The sequence below is a fragment of the Vipera berus genome, assembly GCF_964194415.1.
Source record: "Vipera berus genome assembly, chromosome: 2".
NCBI classification, from domain to species: Eukaryota; Metazoa; Chordata; class Lepidosauria; order Squamata; family Viperidae; genus Vipera; species Vipera berus.
In genome coordinates, this window is record NC_138203.1 from 224967414 (window position 1) to 224989605 (window position 22192).

The window sequence follows — 22192 nt, forward strand, 5'->3', positions numbered from 1 at the left end:
AGTTGCTTTGTTCATGGCGGCATGAGAACAGCTGAAAATAAAACTATGTTATCTACAATGTATCAAAGGCTTTCCTACCTGTCCTGATTTCTAAAAGGGAGGCTTTACTTGAAGATTAAGGCTTACAGTATGTCAAATTATTAGCAATACAGTTGAAAAAGACAATTTTAAAATACAAGAAAACCTATGTTAGTTAGCCAGTGCAACAGTGCTACAAAATCTGTATTGAAAGTATTACAAAGTCCTATGTGGCCCTCAGAATCAAGGCATGATGGAGGGGGGAAGGGAGGCCCAAGGTTGTGTGGCCAGTGGGGTGTGAAGCAGAGCACAGGGTACCTTGTCTGGTGAGGCCTTGGCAGGCCTGGATCAAGCTGCATGTGAGCTGGGAAAGTCCTACAACATGAGCCTGCACCTGCAGCAGGCCTGCAAGAGCCTCTCTACCCCTTGGGGCACCCTGTGCTCTGCTTGACTTGCACAGTCACTTAACAATTGCAATAGGGAGAGCAGAGATTGTGGTCATTAGGCAAAGTGACCATGTGCACATCTCATTTTAATGACTGCCACAACTAATGGCCTTAATTCTGGGTTTCAATTATGGTCATAAATCAAGGGTTACCTGTAATTTGTGGTTTCAAAGGCAAGAACAACATTGCAAACTTGGAGATGTGCACAATCTATAAAGGGCCTGATCTCTGTTTTACGTGCTAATAAGTTCACTTTTAAAATGTGGACCAAATAAATTCTTCCTAGTCCTAATCAGAATGCCCTTAAAGAATTACATAAGACAGGATCACCATCTCTGAGGCAACAGAAGAGATGACTCCATTGAAAAGAATGAATGAGAACGTATTTCTTACATCTAATTTCCTTTCCAGAATCCATATAGAAACTAACAGTAACTAAAATTAGAGCTTCTGTAGATTGCTAGCTACTAGTTTCAGTATTTTACCTAAATTGAAGCAAGGGAAATCCCTAAACTGTAATTCCCAGAACTGGCAGCCAGCATATTGAAGGATGCTGAATTTGGCAACTTCTGGAGAAACACAGATTCTCAGTTCTTGACCAAAATAGCTATTCGAAACATATTCTTTTTTTCAGAAGGGCAGTTTTCTCAGTAACCAAATGAAAAATACTTTCATATTTTGTAGCTATTTGAAAGAGATCCAACAAAGCGTCTGGGAATAACTGGAAATATCAAAGATCATCATTTTTTCAAAACAATTAATTGGACAGCACTGGAAAAGAAAGAGATGGAACCTCCTTTCAAACCAAAAGTGGTATGTAGCCTTAACATCTATTCCACACCCTCGAAAGCATGGAACTGTGATGCTTGCTTGCATCTTTTGTCTTCTGTTCATTGACGCTGGATCTAAAGGCACAATGCATGGAATCCCTTTAGGGCAGGGGTCTGCAACCTTGACAACTGTAAGACTTGTGGACTTCAGCTCCCAGAATTCCTCAGCCAGCTATGGCCACAAATCTTAAAGTTGTCAAGGTTGCAGATCCATGCTTTAGGGGAATGAGTATATTTTTCTTGTTTTCCATCTCAATTGTGCATATACAGTTGCAAGAAAAAGTATGTGAACCCTTTGGGATTACGTGGAGTTTTGCATGAATTGGCCATAAAATGCGCTCTAAACGTCATGTAAACAATAGAAAACACAGTCTGCTTAAAATAATACTACACAAACATTAGCTGTTGTCATGTTTTAATTGAACATAAGGTGGAAACATTCACAGTGCAGGGTGGAAAAAGTATGTGAACCTTTGGACTTAATAACTGGTTGACCCTCCTTTGGCAGCAATAGCCTCAACCAAATGTTTCCTGTAGTTGCAGATCAGACCTGCACAACGATCTGGAGTAATTTTGGACCACTCCTCTTCACAAAACTGTTTCAGTGTAGCAATATTCTTGGGATGTCTGGTGTGAATCGCTCTCTTAAGGTCATGCCGCAGCATTCCAATCGGGTTGAGGTCAGGACTCTGACTGGGCCACTCCAGAAGGCGTATTTTGTTCTGTTGAAGCCATTGTTTTGTTGAATTACTTGTATGCTTTGGGTCATTGTCCTGTTGCATCACCCATCCTCTGCGGAGCTTCAGTTGGCGGACAGATGGTTGTATGTTTTCCTGCAAAATGTCCTGATAAACTCTGGAATTCATTTTCCCATCAATGACAACAATCCATCCAGGCCCTGAGGCAGCAAAGCAGCCCCAAACCATGATGCTCCCTCTGCCATGTTTTACAGTGGGGATCAGGTTTTTATGTTGGTGTGCTGTGCCTTTTTTTCTCCACACATAGTGTTGTGTGTTTTTCCCAAACAACTCAATTTTGGTTTCATCTGTCCACAGTATATTTTGCCAGTAGTGCTGTGGAACATCCAGGTGCTCTTTTGCAAACTTCAAACATGCTGCAATATTTCTTTTGGACAGCAACGACTTCCTCCGTGGTGTCTTCCCATGTACTCCATTCTTGTTTAATGTTTTCCTTATTGTAGATGTGTCAACAAAAATGTTAGCATGTGCCAGAGATTTCTGTAGGTCTTTAGCTGATACTCTAGGATTCTTCTTTACCTCATTAAGCATTATGCGCTGTGCTCTTGCAGTCATTTTTACAGGATGACCACGCCTAGGGAGAGTAGCAACAGTGCTAAACTTTCTCCATTTGTAGGCAGTCTATCTTACCGTGGACACATGAACATCAAGGCTTTTGGAGATACTTTTGTAACCCTTTCCAGCTTCATGCAAGTCAACAATTCTTGATCGTAGGTCTTCTGAGAGCTCTTTTCTGCGAGGCATGGTTCACATCAGACAGTGCTTCTTGAGACCAGTAAACCCAAAACAGGTGTGTGTTTTTAAAGGGCAGGACAGCTGTCAGCAACACATCCAATATCATCACACTGATTGGAATCAAGGTTGGCTCACTCCTGGCTCCAATTAGCTCTTGGAGAAGTCATTAGGCTAGGGGTTCACATACTTTTTCCACCCTGCACTGTGAATGTTTCCATCTTATGTTCAATTAAAACATGACAACAGCTAATGTTTGTGTAGTATTATTTTAAGCAGACTGTGTTTTTTTATTGTTGTGACTTAGATGACATTTAGAGCGCATTTTATGGCCAATTCATGGAAAACTCCACGTAATCCCAAAGGGTTCACATACTTTTTCTTGCAACTGTACAGTTAGATCTTGACTTATGGCCACATATGACCCTGAAATTTTGATCATAAGTCATTGCAGTTTTAAGTTGTCACTACATAACTAGACTCGATTTTACAATCATTTTTATGATGGTTGTTAAGCGAGTCATCTTAGCTTTTAAGCAAATCATGAGGTTGTAGATCCAAACCCAGCTGATCGAATAAGAATTTTTTTGGCCAGAAAACAGCACAAACGTGATCTTGTGACCATGGGATGCTGCAACTGGTTGTAAATGGAAGCCAGCTGCCAAATGCCTGAAATGTAATTATGTGACTGTGGGGGGTGATGCGGCAGACATAAACTCGAGGACTTTTTTCATGTCCATTGTAAATTTGGATGGTCTTTAAGAGACTAGTTGTGAGTTGAAGACTACCTTTATTTACCTGTAACGTAATAGTATTTAACTTGCATATATTTTTAAAGAAACTAAATTTTAAGTTTGAAAAATCACCAGTATTTTAAAAAATAGTGTGAAACAATGTGAAATCCAGTAAATAACCAAGTTCTGAGCTGTGTATTTGACATATAGTTAGGCATCAGTTCATGCTGGTTTGTAAATAGTGAATTCTTCAAACATTCCTGGCCTATCCGTTTTTCCTGTCACAGCTTCCTCCAAGAAGAGTCTATAAAATAGCTTGAATTAAATTGTACGTAGCCACTCAGCAGAATGGCCAGAGTTGTTTTGAGAGAGAAGGCCATCAGCAATTGACACTCTATGGATTTGAGGTCCTGCCTAACAATCTTGGCAGTGTACGTCGTTTTAGTTATTTTTAATTGCTTCTGTTCTTCTTTACAGAAATCAGCAAGTGACTATAACAACTTTGACAGAGAATTTTTGAGTGAAAAACCTCGATTATCACACAGTGACAAAAACCTAATAGATTCTATGGATCAGTCTGCATTTGCTGGTTTTTCATTTATCAACCCTAAATTTGAGCAAATTCTGGAGAAGTAATTATTAATTAAATCGAACTCTGAGAAACAGCCTAAAGAAAACTTTCCAGCTCTTCATATGGAATGTGACTGAAAGACATTCACCTCCTTGTGACCAACTGTGTAGTGATATAACAATACTTCTGCTAATTCTTTAGCAACTGGCAGCAGCTTTGTCTTGCAAGGTTGAAGTATCCTTGTGAATTATGTGTATAATTAAGGTTTCTCTCCAGCTGGGAAAGTGTAGATGTCTGTTGTTATTTGAATATAGTTATTTCTTTGGACTATGTGTGTTGCGGGTACGCTTTATTTTGCTTAAGAGGGGAGATATTGATTATGAAGGTATCCATTTAAATACAGTGTGACCACTAACACATTAATTCTCATCAAGCAAAATGGCTTGACAATCTAACAGTGAAATCTGGGCTTCAAATATTGGTATTTTTAATAAGTGACATCAGTTAATACTGCCTCCTATAACAGGTATCCTTCCTTAAAATTTTATTTATAGTTCCTGGATAAAGTTTTATTAAAAATCATGAAATAGAATTTTTTAAAAGTGCCCCTTTCTAGTTTCCTTCTGCAATACGTTAATTGTGTTCATTGATTAGAATAAAGTGTTCAGTGGCAAAATGCAAGTGTTTGGTGTAAAAGTACACACTTGCAATTGGATAACCATCTGCACTTGCTGGGAATCAGGCAGTGTATAAATTTAATAAATATACCCCGAAGTGTATATGTTTACTAATTTTAATGCATTGCAAGACTGGTATTTCACGTGAAACTTGCATTTGCAGTCTAAAATTCACATGATGAAAGAAATTCCATACATCAGTTTGTTGTTGTTGTTAGTTGCGAAGTCGTGTCCGACCCATCACGACCCTATGGACAACATTCCTCCAGGCCTTCCTGTCCTCTACCATCTTCTGGAGTCCATCTAGGCTCACGCCTACTGCTTCAGTGACTCCTTCCAGCCACCTCATTCTCTGTCGTCCCCTTCTTCTATTGCCCTCAATCTTTCCCAGCATTAGGCTCTTCTCCAGTGAGTCCTTCCTTCTCATTAGGTGGCCAAAGTATTTGAGTTTTAGCTTCAGGATCTGGCCTTCTAAAGAGCAGTCAGGGTTGATCTCCTCTAGGACTGACCGGTTTGATCGCCTTGCAGTCCAAGGGACTCGCAGGAGTCTTCTCCAGCACCATAGTTCAAAGGCTTCAATTCTTTGGCGCTCAGCCTTTCTTATGGTCCAGCTTTCACTGCCATACATTGCAACTGGGAAGACCATAGCCTTGACTATACGCACTTTTGTTGACTCAGTTACTTCTGAGCAAACAGATATATGCACCTTTCCCCAAAGACACAGGGTGAAAGATGATGTGGCAAAGAAAATAAAACCTGGTAAACGAAACTTGAGCTGATTTGAGAACAATTGAAGTATTATTTTGATTTTGGAATAGATAAGAAATGAACAATCCCAAAGCACACAACTTTGTTTTGCAGGTGCATTTTAGCAAAAAAATAATAATATTGGGAATAATACATTAAGCTTCTGTGAGGCAAAATGTGTATTTCTTGGAAACCACTTGCTGTGTGCAGAGACTGAATAAGTTTAGACTCATGAATACTTTGAATTTATTGGACATGACCTACAAGTAACACCTACCAATTGGAAAAGGTTGTCCATTAGTGTAGGCCAATATAAGTTGTGTTGTCACTTAAGAATCCTTGATAAGATTATCTGGTTTCTGTAGGAATATTTAAATGTGCAGTTTGATATGACAAGCTAAGGCTGTTTTTTTTACTTTATAACAAAATGTTTTTAGCAGAGACAATGGTAACATGTAGAGAACAGTGTTGAAACTTGAAGACTGAGAATTGTTATTCTTGAACGACTTGACACTTAAAATGTAAATAAAGAATTGTGTTCTGTTGTTCTCCCACTTCACCTGATTTTTATGTCTTGTATCTAAGTTACTGTCTCAACTTTTCAGACATATATATTACACAGCTCAGCACCCAAACTCCGTAACCATCAGTTCAATAAGTTAGAAAGGTAGCAGAATGGTATAAAAAAGGAAAGCCCTCTTTGTGGAAAACTATGCAACATAGAACCACCTTGACGCATCAAATTTTTATCTTCAATGTATTAATCAGCAGGCCTTGCTCCATTTTTCCTTCAAGATGATACTAGGATACAAACATCTGGACAATTTCCTAAGTTTTGGATTTGACATTTTTGATAAGATTAAAGCAGGAACCCAGCTGAACTCTAAGGTGCTCCGAATGCTAAAACGATCAAATTTGAAATTGTAAATAAATGCAAAATATTCTACTTTATGAAATCACAAACGTGGAAGCTTTAGAGTTGGCTGATAACACCAATATTCTAGGCAATGGTGTTACATGGAACTCTAGCAATGTTAACCTAATAGAAATCAGTGTGAGAGTGGAGAGATTTCAGGTCCTGCACACCAGCGCATCAGTTGAATGGTTCGGGACTCCGTGCCCTTTGGCTGAGTTTCTTCCTGTTAGGTAAAGGTAAAGGTTCCCCCGCACATGCGTGCTAGTCATTTCCGACTCTAGGAGCCGGTGCTCATCTCCGTTTCAAAGCCAAAGAGCCAGTGTTTGTGCGAGGACATCTCCGTGGTCATGTGGCCGGCATGAGTAGATGCCAAAGGCGCACAGAACGCTGTTCCCTTCCCACCGTAGTGGTCCCTATTTTTCTACTTGCATTTTTACATGCTTTTGAACTGCTAGGTGGGCAGAAGCTGGGACGAGTAACAGGCGCTCACTCTGCTACGCGGCACTAGGGATTCGACCCGCCAAACTGCCGACCTTCTGATCGACAAGCTCAGCGTCCTAACCCACTGAGCCACCGCATCCTTTTAGGGGACCCTAAATGGGCCAGAAGCCACCCCGAAGAGGCAGCAAAGAAGGAAGTAAGTCCAGGGGACCTCGGAGAGACGGCGATCGACCCAATCGGTCCAGAAGCCTTCCAGAAACCAACAGCAGAAAGCTAACCTAACTTCAGAGTCTAGCCCAAACTGCAAGCAACCAAAGTCAAAAGCACTATTTTAAGCTGATTGTAAACAGTGTGTTTGAATCTGGGTAAGAACATCGATTTTGTCTATCCTACTTATCAACTTTCCTGAAGAAAAAAAAATCCTAAGAGGCAAAAAAAACCTCTGAAAGTGAAGGAGGGGGATTTTTGCCCCACCCTTTTACTAACGAAAGTGGCGAAATAAACCTTTTATGGAGGACCAAAATGTATTGAAATGAAATTACTATAAAACCTAAATTTGGAGAAGTTTGAAATTACTGAATGGTTAAGATTCTCATTTTAAAGGCAATTTGTTCATTTTGAAAATTTGAAAAATAAACCAGTGCTGACATCAAGTGGTGGATGAAGACTACGACAGCTATGGCTTTCATGGAGGACTTGGCAAAATCTGGGAAAAACTAATCTCTACTTGTGACCTTCAAAGCTCTTAACAATAGAGAACAGCTATGACAAAAAAGAAAACAATGTGGGCTGCAGACAAAGTGATACTTACAAACTTCAGGGAACAAAAAACTTTTTTTTTGAACTTTCTGGTTTACAAGTATCTGTTTAACTCTGACCCCAAAGCTATTTGCAGAGAAAATAAAATTTGGATTCTTGGTCATCATGGAAAATCAGAGATTTATAGAAAGAACCTATCAAGAAAAAATAAATACTTTTCAAGAGAAGACATATGATATGTTGCAACTAATTCAAATAACAATGATTTCAAACCACAAAGAAATCCAAAATAACTTTGAAAATATAAACCAATTTATCTCCAATTTAACTTTACAACAAAAAATCCCAAGAAACAACAGAGAAGGAATAGATAAAATAAGACAACTGAATACAAATTTGAGGACAGACTTAAAAGATGAAACCCAACAAAGAAGTATGATTTAACCCAAGTGAAAAAAAATTCACAAGAAATACTGGATTTGGAAAAGACAACTTATACTTTAACACCACAAAACAAATTTAAGGATAAGAAAAAAGATTGGACAAAATGGACTGCAGAGATGCCAGGAAAAACACTAGAACTGGAGAGACAAAAAATGATAAGAGAAGCAAAGAGAAAAAGAAAGAAATTTTCAACAAAAATGAATGGGCAAATGCCTCTCACAAAGATATTATACTTGAGTTACCTTTTATATCTACAATAACACCTACAACAATATGGAAACATTCTTCAGCAGAACATATTAAGGAAGATACTGGGCAAAAGAAAAAGGCTAAAGTGAAAATTAAGAAAATAGACAATGGAGCCTATCAGAGAGAATATTTAAAAAAGAAACACCTGTTCTAATATGGTTAAAGAAATAAAAAAAATTGGATATGAATTTGATTTTAAGAGGGAAGGGCCCCTCAAGTAACATAGTACTTTCTTTTTCTTCTTTTTATTTTATTTCCTGATATAAGTAATATAAGAGTTGGAATGGCTTATATAAAGGAAAAGTTTTAGATATTTAAAGGTGATTGACTTTAAGAAAAATTACAATGGATTAAAAATGTTTTGAATAAGAGTTAAAAGACTAGAGGACTAGATTTATTAAATGGAATATTTAAAGATTAAATATATTTTTAATTATGGTAAAAAAGAATGTAAAATTTTTGGAAATATGTATTAGCTTATAGGAAATAAGGATTTTAAGTAGCATACTATATTTTTATTTATTTAGTTTTCTTTTTTAGTCTTATTTATTCGTTAAGAAAGGTAAAAGTATTGGGTTGGCTTACATGAGAAAAAATAGACTTAAATATTTAAATGTAATTAACTTTGAGAAAATCTTAAGCAGTAAGAATGTTTTCAACATTGTGGGAAAAACAAATGTAAACAAGAACTGTAAAGAGGATCTATGATGAAACAACCAGAATGACTAGATAGAAAAGGAATATTATACTGATGTGATTATTATCTGTAAAAATATTAGAAAACTTTTATATTCAATCGTCATTCATTAAAACAACAAGAATTGTATTAACTTAAGGTTGGTAAAAGAGAACATTATGGGAAAAAGAGAAAATCAAGTAGTTTTTATGTGGATTATAGATTATAGAAATCAACTGTTGGTGAATGTTTCTTAAATGTAAACCCAGACAACAGTTTACCAAATATTAAGGTGATTATGTTAAAAAAATAATAAAACATATTTTTTTAAAAAAAGAAATCAGTGTGAGAGTGACTATGAAGCTACTACTACTTAAAACTATATGGCTGGGCTGCTGGTGCTGCAGTTAAAAGCAAAATTAATATATTGTTTACTGCATTAGCCTTACCACTCTCAGCTGTTTAAATATGTGAACAACCGGTTCTGTGTGTGGATGCTGCTTCCGGAAATCTGTTCTGGGCCTGGGCAATAAAAAATTAGCTACTGGTTCTGCCGAACTGGTGCAAACTGGCTGAATCCCATCACTGCTCAAGGGTATACAATAGGTCTCTTGCTAGAATTGCTAAACAAATTCAAAGGTCCAGAGAATAAACTGAGAATGTGAAGCTTGTTAAATCAGAGATAATTTCATACACCTTGCTTATTATACCCATCACAAAGAGCAGTCTCAGTAATACTGCACAAGTCAGTGGGGTCCAACGCTGCTGAATAAAACGGGCATAAGCAGAACCACAACCACTGTTAGAAAGGGCAAAGTCACAATCTCAAGTACATGCCATACATTGTTTCACTGTGTTTAAAGTCAGCAGAAGCATTATTACAACTGAATGGATTCTTGATAACCAGATATTTATAATTAAATGCAGTAAACTCTGCAAGTTTGCAAATCGAATTCCACAAGAATTGTTCATACCTGACATGAAACTTTTGAGTCTTTAAAGTAAACTGACATTTATTATTCACTTATTTTAAAATAGTGTATTTTATGTAAATACAGCAATGTACTATATCAGGGGTCCCCAACCCCCAGTCCATGGACCGGTACCGGGCCATGGCATGCCAGCAACCAGTCCGCACAAACAAGCAAAGCCCCATCCATGGGATGCAGGCAACACACAAAACCACGCACTCTCAGGTCTGTGGAAAAACTTTTCTCTGTGGAACTGGTCCCTGGTGCCCAAAAGGTTGGGGACCTCTGTACTATATCATCAAAATGTGTTTTCTTGGACTGACTTTTTACAAACATTTATCTGATGATTACGTACCTTAAGTATAGTAGCAAAAATTCAACCTATAAAGAAATTAAAGTGTACTTTAATTTAGAACTGATATTTTATTGTTTTGGAGAAAGATCAACACATCTCTTATGGCAAGTAATAAATTGCCCAACTATAGCTGAAAAATCTGCATTAAATAAATGAACAATCATGTCTGAATTAAAATTTAATTCAAAATCATATGAATCCACCATATAAATTGAGAAAAAAATATTTATAACATTCTCATTTCCACATTATTCCTATAGGCTATTTCACACATTAAGCGAATGCTAGTAACGGCTTCTTGATTAAGATTCACGTTTCCATAATTCACTTTTTACACTTAAAATAGTACGTCCTGTGAAACAAAATATTCAGCAGGTATTCTGAATGGAGGTCATTACAAGTTTATTTATCTGAAGCTGATAGAGTTTTTTATGATTCATGATTATGATTTTTGGACTTATTTACTTGAAAGATAGTGCAACTAATTTCAAGAGGTTTTTGTATTTAAGATCACAACTTTTTAAATCAGAATCAACAACTTCTTAGTCTTTTCAAGTATCAACATAAATTTATAATTGTATTGCATACAATGATTTTTTCCCCCGGTTATATGGCCTTTTCTCTGAATAGAAGAAACCACAGTTAACAGTTTATTTAGATATAACCTATAAAAATATCTACTATACATTAAATATTTAGCCACCAAGTTGTACACATTAAAAAAATATGAAGATATGCAAACAAATATTTCTCTTCAATAAAGGTAATCTATGAAGTAATGATACATTTTCAGTGAAGGCTAGTCTACTGGCTTCATTTATAAATGAGTAAATTATATTTTCTACAAAATTCAAAACAGATCGATACATCTACACATTTTTCTTCTGGCTAACCCTCAATTTTTAGAGAATTAAATTACCCACCCACCCCAAGTGGGCCACATCCAGAGAAGTTCAAAAAGTATCATGATAAAACACAACTGCTGAATAAAAGAGACCTATTAAAGTACAGCAATGTTTTTTTTCTGGTCCCTTCTAGTACCATACAGGTAGTCTTCAATTTACAATAGCAATTGGGACCACTTAGTGATGGCAGTTCTGGCAGTCCAGGTTGCTGTTGTTAAACAAGGACCTCGCATGACACTGCCAGCTGACTTTCTGCCAGCTTCTGTACTAACTTTGTGGGAAGCTGGCAGAGAAAGTCGGAAATTGTGATCTTGTGACAGAGGGAGCAGAGCAATTGCTGGATCTCAGAGGACATGTTGTAAGAACCACTTGTTGAACACTGTGACGGGTTCATATTGTTGCTGAATGTAAGTCAAGGACTGCCCGTATTTATCCAGAGAAAGCAACCCATCCCCCCAAAAGGGGAGAAAAAAACATATTATATACTATGTCAAGCTTATGGTTGCCACTCCAAATGACATCCTGGAGATGTCCACATCTCTCCAATGTTTCTGTATGACATCACTTGGGTATGTTAGACATCTATGCAGGTGTGCTTATATATCTTCTAAAAACAGTCTTAATAAAAACAGGATTGGGACAAACATTATTACTAACTGATTCCCTGTGTGAACATCATTCTTTCACATATAAATCAGTCTTACACAGACAAATATGTATGAATACACACACAGGATCTCCTCCCTCCCTCCTTCCTTCCAATGGAAGTGGGGGGGAAAGTGGGAAAGTGGATGGAATGGAGTTTTGGGGTGGCTTCCCTGGAAAATAAAAATATGAAAACCTTTGGGAGATATAGTTGGATGGGGATAGAAGAGAAAGAGAGAGAGAGAGAGAGAGAGAGAGAGAGAGAGAGAGAGAGAGAGAGAGAGAGAGACAGAGAGAGAGAGAGAGACAGAGACAGAGGGAGGGAGGGAGGGAGGGAGGGAGGGAGGGAGGGAGAGAGAGAGAGAGAGAGAGAGAGAGAGAGAGAGAGAGAGAGAGAGAGAGAGAGAGAGAGAGAGAGAGAGAGAGAGAGAGAGAGAGAGAGAGAGAGAGAGAGAGAGAGAGAGATGCCTTGTTTAGGCATTACAGAAAAGCAGCCTTTCTCATCTTCTATGTTATTTTCAATAGTACTAAGTGACTGAATTCAGAGATAGGGGGAGAATTTCTTCCAGTCAGGTAAACATTGTAAATGATTATCTACCTGAATAAATACTTTACAATGCAAAAATTATTTTATGATACAATACAGCTCAAGTGCTTTTTATATTGTTAGTTAAATAATTTCTATTTTAACACCATCGTTTGTCTTGATGTTAAGTTTAACTTTCTGGCTTATTTCTACAGCACTGAATGCATTGCAAAACAAGGAGTTCACAGCCTGGCCACAGCATACGTTATAGCACCAGCGACATAAAAATAAAGAAACAAACTGATCCTTATTTGCAAAGCTAACACAGTACATTGCACAGAGCTTTTACCACTAAGATAGTATGGTTCAATAAGATATCTATATAGACAGGATTTTTAAATACACTTCCAACTATTGAGGACAAAACTATTTTTGTTTCATGTATCTAATCTGCTGCCTGATTTCTATCACACAAATAATGACATTATATAATGACTTAATACAAATATATAAATGAATTAACATGCAAACTCAAAGAGGAATTGCGTCTATACGAATTCCATTTGAAAGCAGGATGTCAAAATTCTGAAAATTAACCTGCATTTTTCTGTGCATCTTTGAGAATCCAACTACAGGAGCAGTGGCCCCATCTCTCTTATGCTTTCCTCCCAAGCCATAAAGGAGGAGGAGCAGTAAATGCTAATCCATGATGATGATGATGATAATGATGATGATGGCGGCACCAGGGCTAAAGGATGTGCTGGTTCTCTTTTATAAAATAACACCATAATGCTAAATCAGGGCTTAGCAACAAAGCTCTTGCAAGCATCTCAGTGTCCACACTCCCAATTAATGTTTTAAAAGCATATAAAAAAATTAAAAAGGCAGAAATCATGTGCCATTTCCAAATCTTCAGCATTTTGAAATTCTTGCATGAATGTCTCAGAAAAGGACAGTGATGTCTCAGAAGGTTTCAGGCAAGAATGGGCTAAGTTGAATGAAGTGATATACTTGCAAAATCTTAAAGGCTATTTGAAAAACTGTCATTGCCATTTACTTTGGGGGTGAATCCTTCCACCATTACCTGAACTTGTTGATGGTACTCAGTGCATGACATCTGCTAGCTCCTCCAGTAAAAAACATATCTTTCAATTTAACTCTGCCTTTTAAATGAAAAATAGAGGGACATAATATAACTCTCTTCCCCCCCCCAACCCCCAAAAACATTCAAAACTAGCTAATACTTTATCTTTGGTTTAAGGGGAAAATGGAAGAGGTTCATCAATATTATGGACTCACTAGAACTTCTTAAAAGTCATGTGTTTCTCAAAACTGGTGCGGCACATTGTACCAATAAGATTTTTGGACTTCTAACCTTCATGTTCCATATTCTTATTCTTGTCTATATAAGATTATTTTAATTTTCACAGGCTTTACAGGAATTTCCTCAAAGAATAATATATAAAATCAGCGGTCCCAAATCTTTCTGGCTTTAGGGACTGGCAGCGGCTGGTTCACAAGCATGCACACCTGCAGCTCACACAAGTGGAGCTGTGCACGCTCGCCCACCACTTGTGCGGCCCAGTTTCAAATGGGCCGTGGCCCAGGGGTTGGGGACTTCCATATAAAATAGTGCTTATGGAAATTATGAATAATGTGCAGGCCAACTTTGACTAATTGACTACCATCAGTATTTTTAAATAGAATTAAGGGCTTTTTTTAAAAAAAAAAGGCTTAGAAAATAGTTCTATTTTGTATATGAAGTAGAAAGAAATCTGCTGTTATTTTTGATCAAAAAAAAATTTCAATAAATTATCTAGGAGACTCTGGAACACTTTATAATGCAGGAGCATAAAAGAGAAAATATTTTTAATGCTAAAATGGAAATAGAACCTCTAATAAAATTATTTAGAAAGTTGGTGTTATAAATACCAGCTGCTACAGCATTATTGCCCCACCCAAAAACTGGAAATTTTAATGGTCCACTTTATAATATTGAATATATTATAAACATGTAGTTTTTTGTGTTATCAACCAGAGCACTGTAATTATGAAATGAAAAAAATGAAGTTTGATGAAGATGATAAATATCTTGTCTAGTAGATGAAAAAGTTTAAAATACTTTTTGTGTACATAAAATTTCATGTGCATAAGGCTTGAATAAAATAATCAGAGGATTGTTTTTAACAGAAAGACCAGCTTAAGAAAATATTCTAATTCTAGAAGAATCTCAAAACAACACCTGTACATATAACATTCATGATCAAAAATGACAGGCTGAAGACAAAATATATTAAACTAAAACTAATTTCATCCTGGGTTCCATAAATACTTGGTACATTTTTGCCTTCAATGCTCAGTTTGTCTCAAAATCCATTTTAAAAGAAGAGAGCAGGCATTTTTCTGCCTTGCTGGCTGTCTCCTTCGAAGGCTTTCATCATCGTCGTGTCCCTGAGAAGTGTCCTTAATGTTGACACCGGACAGTGCTGGGAGCCCAGAGAGCTACAAATTATTAGGTACAGTCCTCAAGGCTTCTTCTCGAGAGCGGCTCACGCACACATTCTGAAAATAAAATAAGAAGAATTTGTTAGCAAGCTGTAAGTGGTTCACAGTCCAAGAAAATGCATACTTAACTCTGGCCTGACCAAGAAGATTCTCTTGAAAAGTTTAGGGACTTAAGACAGCAACCCTACACTGAGATTAACCTCTAAGACAGGGGTCTTCAAACTTGGCCCTTTTATGACTTGTGGACTTCAACTTCCAGAATTCCTCAGCCAGCCCTGGGAGTTGAAGTCCACAAGTAATAAAAGGGAAGACCCTGCTCTAAGAAAAATGCCCTTTTAAGCAGCAATAAATAATTTGGCTTACCCACATTAGATTAGTTGCCTTTAGAGATCTTTAGATCTAATAAATTATGTACGTTTCTGAAGGTGAGCTACTGTTGCAGGCCCATATTTTATCCTAGAGATGCATGCTCCCCAGGAAGCTACCATGATACATAGAATAAAACACATAGACCAAGAAGCCATGAAAAAAGATGACAACATTTGGGGTTTGGGGCTTTACCAAAAGTTATAGATACATAAAATTACAGATAATATATTAAAAAGAGTCAACAATTTTTGTTCTCTCGTAACACTGGAATTGAGCAGGAGACTTCATAAAAAGTCTGGTTCAAGATTATGCACTGAATAATAGCAGCTGCCCACTGGTTGACATAGTCAGTAAGCTTTCTTTAGAAGCTCAAGAGATGATGGGTTTTATTCAATATGAATACCTGGGGCCCACATATTGGCTTCAACAAGTATAGCAGAAGGCTGTTTTTCACCATTAACTAACATGAATCCAGGATCATGCGCACCACGTTTTTAATTTTTCAAATTTTATTTTATTTTTTTATTTTAATTCCATTTATATCCCGCCCTTCTCCGAAGACTCAGGGCGGCTTACAGGCTTAGCAGTAGCCTTCATTCTATGTATATGCCTGCTTATTAGGGCTTTCACACACACACACCCAAGCGGCATTATTACAAAGTCAGCTTAATTGCCCCCAACAATCTGGGTCCTCATTTTACCTACCTCGGAAGGATGGAAGGCTGAGTCAACCTTGAGCCTGGTGGGACGCGAACCTGCACTAATTGCAGGCAGCTGGTGTTACTTAAGGAGGCATTAGCCCACTGCTCCACCAAGGCTCTAATAACCCAAACAAATAAGCAAAGGTTTTTTTTCCAATGTACATGCACAAGCATAGGAAAATCACAACTTCTGAGAGTCACTCATCTAAATCCACCCACCTCTCCTCCTCTTTCAACCAAGTCTCTTTTTCTAGGCCACAATTTATGGAGCACTACAACTTCCCATGTTAGGAAATCACATGGCAGATTCATCAGTAATACTGCTCAATTTTTTCCTTCACTAGAGAAGACCTGTAATAAATATTGCTTTTCCTGCACACAGGCCCTTTTTGCATTAAATACAACCTTGAATAAAACAAACTATTAAAAAGCACAACCTTTTATCAAAAAACCTACTCTCAAACAGGCTAGCAGAGTAGTGATATAGTGAAAGATTACAAAATGGGTCTTTCTTTAGTGCCCATGAGAATCCCTCTTGCATCAACTTTTTCATTCAACCTTAAACATAAGTATGACACATTATGTCAAGAAGATTTTGCTGATATGCTATTATGGTTGGCGTCCACAGAGGGCTCAATCTGAGATGCTGCATGCAAAATTTTGGACAGCCACAAGAAGGCAGCAAAGAGATACCTAAAACACTGTGCTTTTGCTGCCATCTGATGGTCATCTGGCTTTTGCATCTCAGATGGTACCCCTAGTGAGAAGCCACAAAGATGAATATGAGCCATGATAGCCTAAAGTGAGTGGAGACAGGATTCAGCAGAGCAAAGGTGGAGGTCCTGGGAACATGCAACTCTACATCCCGATTATAATTTCCCTGAAGATTTCCAAAATCCACTGCAGCAGGGGCAACACCAGATCAAGAGCCAGAGCTGAAAGATGTAAAAACACAAGACTGCTGAGAAAGAAGCAATAATCACAACAATGCTCCTGTGTAGACTAGAATTTGGAACCAAGTCAGTGCTCTTCAGCTGGTTTAGCAAAGCTTTGAAGCCTAGGAAGTACAGAGGGGAAGTTGAAAATGGGCCAACATTTTAAAAATACTGCCCACTTAATAGGAAACAACTTCTTAGATACATTATTAAAATCAATTAGAATTATAATTTCTAATGCTAAAATTACATTGGTCAATGATATTGGACTAAACACTCTATCACCTGAAAAATATCCAGCTATCTTCTCACTGATTCTATTGTATTTATTGCAACTGTTAGATGTATTGTAACTATTAATAACTTAGGTGTTCAAAGTACTAAACTGAACTTTATTGGACATAAAACATCAAATTAAAAATCAGCAAAAATTAAGTTATATTGCAAAAGGAAATAATCAAATTTCAGCAGAAGTGAACCATAACTTGTCAATGATTCAACAATTCAAATAGTCTAAAACAGTTTGATCTCCAAGTCATGCAATACATAAAAACTGCTATATCTGCATTTGATTCCAAAGTGATTGGAATGATTGACTGAAATTTAATAAAGTATGATAAAAACAGCACCACATCTTTCATAGCTGATCAGGAAACAGGATTCACTGGTGAGCAGGGACAGTTACAAGGGCATCCTCAGGAGGTCTGACAATGTCTACATTCTGTATAATAATAAAAATACAGAAAATATTTATCGTACAGGACTGCCAATCAGTGTTTCCACAAGTAATTCCTGATTAAAATTAATGGATGACTGCAATTCTCCAAGCAAAATTTGTGCCCATTTTTCTTATAAACACAGTGTCATGGTTCCGACAGATGAAACTCTTCAGAGTATTTCAAGGCATTGTTTACCTTAAAGAATCTTTATTTGAGTAGCATAGCATCAGCACTAACATAATCGAAGCCAAAAACTGAGTTCCCCTCCCCTGAGCACATAGTATCAAAGCACACTTCCCTCCTCCAGTTAACAGTCATAAATCACATTCCCCAATTAGTTTGAAACATGGGCTTCCCCTCCAGTTCTCCAGCCCTCCAATTCTTTATCATCTCTTATTTCAATAATCACACTAGGTTCAGTATCATTATGTCTAGCTAGACTCTCATGCACATTCCTCCCACCTCCCCAGCATCACCTAACTCTAAAAGCAAAAAGAAGAAAATGGTTGCTTCTCCATCTGTTGTCAATGCAAAAACATCCAATGTTAGCAGCGTTGACACATAGACTATTGATTTACAGAACAACAATAATTCTATGGTTCCAGCTTAACACCGGCAACCTTATGGGCTACCGACCTATGTACAGAAAGCCATGCAGTATTACAGGGTCATTTAGCCATGACTTCCTTTGGATCCAGGAAGTCCCCAGATTAAGAATGAGTTCAGTTCCTAACTCTTGTCTTTAACTCAAATTTGTAGGCTGGGACTCATACTTTCAAGAGGCTTGCCTGTTATTGAAAATGGTGAAGCGTTCTTTTTTCTCAAGCTATCAAACTGCTGAAAAGAGGCTGTACATAAAAAATGTACAGCTTCATCTATTCACAAAAAAATGTGCCGCTTCAGTGGTTTACTGACTCAATGAAGGAGAACCCTGTCCACCATTTTTAGTAATAGGCAGTCCATTTTAAGTACAGGTGGTTTTATAAATAAAACATTCTTAGCCCAGGGACTGCCTTGCATTAGTCTGTAACTTTAGCATTATCATCGCTCATTTTACTAATATTACTCTGACTGCTTTTCAGCTGAAAATGGAAGTTATGCCAAACTTAAAACCTTGGCAAGTACATCTCCAAGAGGGAACTCCCACCTCCAAGCCCGTGATTAGGTATGCCACATAAGCCACCCCATCCATGATTAAATCATCAATGAGAACAAATTATGTACAGATCAACCTGGCATTCAAAAGCAACAGACAGAGCTCAAGGCAACTGAGGACACAATAACTTGGTATATGGTTCGAGTACTGGTTTCTGGACAAGCTTTCAAGGTGCAACTTCAGTAGCCCCTCAGATTCTGACCCTACCTATCCCAACCTGTCACAATATTGATGTTTCCACTTTCTACTCCCTATTCCCCCTTCCCTAGCTCTCCCTTCAAAGGTACCCCATATATCCACCCACACTACACATATCGAGACAACCACCAACCACCCCAGGCCTTATAGCAAGTATCAGACTTCCCCACCCCTGGCAGTTCCTATCTTCAGGCTCTTGGTAGTTGGAATAACACATAGTTCCTGTGACAAGCTCCTCTATATACTTCAGATCATACACACTCCCTTTCTGTCCAGATAAGTAGTAAGATGACAAATAGCTCTCCAGTTAATAGAAAACCCAGACTGAGTCCAGAAGAAAGGTCCAACAGGCAAGTGCCCAGAGCACAGCGAAGACAATGATAATGCAGAGTTCAGTGCTGCCTCTACCACTCTGGCTCCTGCTTCAAGGCATGCCCTTAAATTTCTCCCTGCCAAAACAAAAGGACCCCAGAGCTGTAGAAAATGTTCTTGATCACAGACTGGATAAGGATCAATAATATGAATGTAAATCCTAACAACATGGTGATATACATGTGGATGGTTCCTTGGTTCTATAGAGATGCAGGAATGGGCACAACTAGCGCATAAAAGTGTGCATAGGCTCTCCTAGCCACAGCTGCCACCTGCTCTTCCAGCCAGAGCCCTGAGTCTAGGAGCACCCCCAAATTGTGCATCAGGTCTGCCTGGAGTAGTGCCATCCCATCCAGAACTAGAGATGGAAGAACCTTGTCTCAAGAGGGGTCCAAATACCCACAGCCTCTCCATCTAAAAACGGTTGAATCAGAGCTCTATCCAGACCCAGACAGCCTACAGACACTGGAACTAGAATGTTCACAACATCAGTCAAGGGGACTGGAGCGGAGATATAAAGCTGGGTGTCATCTGTATATTGATGATGTCTCACCCCAAACTGATGGATCACCTCACCCTGTAAATGTTAAATAGGAAAAGACAGAAAACCAAGTCCTGATGCAACCCACAGAGTAGGGGCTGCAGCCTGGTTCTCTTCCCACCTAACCATGCCGACTGAAACTGACCCTGGAGTAAGGAGGAGAACGAGCACAACACAGTGCCACTAACCCCAACTCCTGAGCCACCCAAGAAAGATACCATGATTGATCATATTAAATTCCACCACGAGGTCAAGAAGAGCCAGGATGGATGCATTACCTCTATCCCACTCCTGTCATCCATGAGCACAATCAATGCAGTCTTAGTCCCAAACCTGGGCCTGAATCTCAACTGAAAAGCATCTAGATAATCCGCTTGATCCAAGGTCCTCTGCAGCTGCCCTACTACCCCTCTCTCCACCACCTTCCCTAAGAAGGGAAGGTTGGAAACTGGGCAAAAAGTATCCAGCTTGGTTGGGTCGAGTGATGATCCTTTGAGGAAGGAGTGTAGCACCACCTCTTTAAGAGCTGGTGGAACCCCTCCCTCTTTCAAGGAGGAGTTAATTACCACCCATCTCCTCCCATGCAACTTTAATGAGTCAGGAAGGGCAACCTAATATACAAGTGGCTGAACTAGCAGCTGAGATGGATTTGTCCACTTCCTCAGGTTCCACAAGCTAAAATGTGTAGACTTTTATAAAAGTTTTATACATAAATTAAACCAATGAAGAACAATAAAAGCCTTCAGTGCTGATTTATTTTTGTCTTTCTAACCTCTCATATACTAGAGAGCTAAATTTCTAATGCAAATCAATCTTGTGTCGTGCTATGCACACTTAAATCATGCCACAAAAACATGGGGAAATTGTCCCTAAGAATAGACAAAAATGTGATCAATCTTGGCAAAAATTCTTAAGTATCAAATCAAAGAATGCAAGTTAAGACACTGCCACCATAAACAAATAGGCAATGACAATTCCCCCCAAACATTTTGTCATTTCTATGAGAAATATGAAGAGACAATGAAAATGAACAGAAGTTTTACCCTTACAGAATAAGCAAAGATGTTTATATTTACATAAAAAATAGTCACTGGGAAGGCTGTGCAAGGCATTCCCAAAGTGTCTCTTCTCAAAGTACCAAAGAACTGCATATCCAGAAAGCTGACAGGGCCCCCCTGTTTGCTTCCATGGTCATTTCCCAATGCCCTTGCATAACCACTTCACCTATGCCCACGGTCCCATAGCACTGGCTGGTCTGCTCAGGCTGACAACTTAAAAGGCTGCTGCATAATTTCTGTGTATTGGTCTATACCTAGCCATTTCCCAAAGGCACAGAAAGAAATTCAAGATTGAAGAAGAAAGTAATTCCTTTACTAAAACAATCAACAATTAAAAGGAATACTGTTATACTACTTAGCCTACTAAAAGACTTCAATTAATGAGCAAATCCATTCCAACTTAAACAATACTATAAGAGCACTGTGTAATCAAAAACTGTGGTAATTTTGATAAAAGGGGACTTCTAGAAAAATACAAGATAACTTATATCACAGATAAAATTTCCATTTGTTTTATGGAACTCTATTACTGACACTGAAAAATTCAGTTACAAATTTCCTTTACAAACAACTATTTTAACTGACATAAACTAGCTAACAAGCCATTTGAACCAAAGCAGTTGTGATCATCAATGTTCCCTAAAGTATTTATTAATGTACTTAAAAGAAAAATTCTGCTTCTGAATATTCTTTTTTCTGAAACTTTTTAAAAAATTAATACACATGAAAATACATATTGAACACACTATTATGGATACATGTATTTATTCTCTCTCTCCATTTTCCTATTAATTTAGCTTGATATACTTGATTCCCACTGAAGCCAATGGGACAAGAGTACAATGATGGTGTCCTGTCTTACTGACTAGGTTCATATATTTTATTAAACTATATTTTGGTTTAATGAACAAACTACTAGATGTCCAACCACGAGCTAAGGGATACTAAATACAAGTGCTTGTTCACATAGTAATTAAACCAAAATTAAACGAATCATATTTTGACTATATGGACCTAGTAGTAAATCGTAGTACTGGTAGCATAGCTCAGAATCAAAACATGTACAGTAATGCTACATACAGAAACATTTGTATGACATTGTAACTCAGTCAAAATTGTGTTTGTTTTTGTTAGCAAAGCCTTCCACTCTCATTTTAGGGTGCATGGGTAAAATAGATGAGACTTTTCATATAAACCCAACAGACACAAACTGAAGTCAATCACTAAACAATGATATG

The 22192-nt window shown here is 37.9% G+C and overlaps 2 protein-coding genes across 9 annotated transcripts in view; one reads left to right on the forward strand and one right to left on the reverse strand.

Annotated features, from left to right (window-relative positions):
* PRKCD (protein kinase C delta) overlaps positions 1–6061 on the forward strand; it is a 116029-nt gene extending 109968 nt beyond the window's left edge. For all 4 annotated transcript variants that reach the window (XM_081316833.1, XM_081316831.1, XM_081316832.1 and 1 more), the window contains 2 exons: positions 1149–1277; positions 3996–6061. In XM_081316833.1, the coding sequence (XP_081172959.1) occupies positions 1149–1277; positions 3996–4154 (288 nt within the window). In that variant the 3' untranslated portion in view covers positions 4155–6061. The remainder of the gene's footprint in view (positions 1–1148; positions 1278–3995) is intronic.
* A 4292-nt stretch (positions 6062–10353) lies between these two features.
* PFKFB4 (6-phosphofructo-2-kinase/fructose-2,6-biphosphatase 4) overlaps positions 10354–22192 on the reverse strand; it is an 86949-nt gene continuing 75110 nt past the window's right edge. For 3 of the 5 annotated variants that reach the window (XM_081315899.1, XM_081315896.1, XM_081315900.1), the window contains 2 exons: positions 17540–17631; positions 10354–14962 (listed from right to left, as the gene is read on the reverse strand). In XM_081315899.1, the coding sequence (XP_081172025.1) occupies positions 17572–17631 (60 nt within the window). In that variant the 3' untranslated portion in view covers positions 10354–14962; positions 17540–17571. The remainder of the gene's footprint in view (positions 14963–17539; positions 17632–22192) is intronic. The other 2 variants (XM_081315897.1, XM_081315898.1) reach the window with 2 other exon arrangements.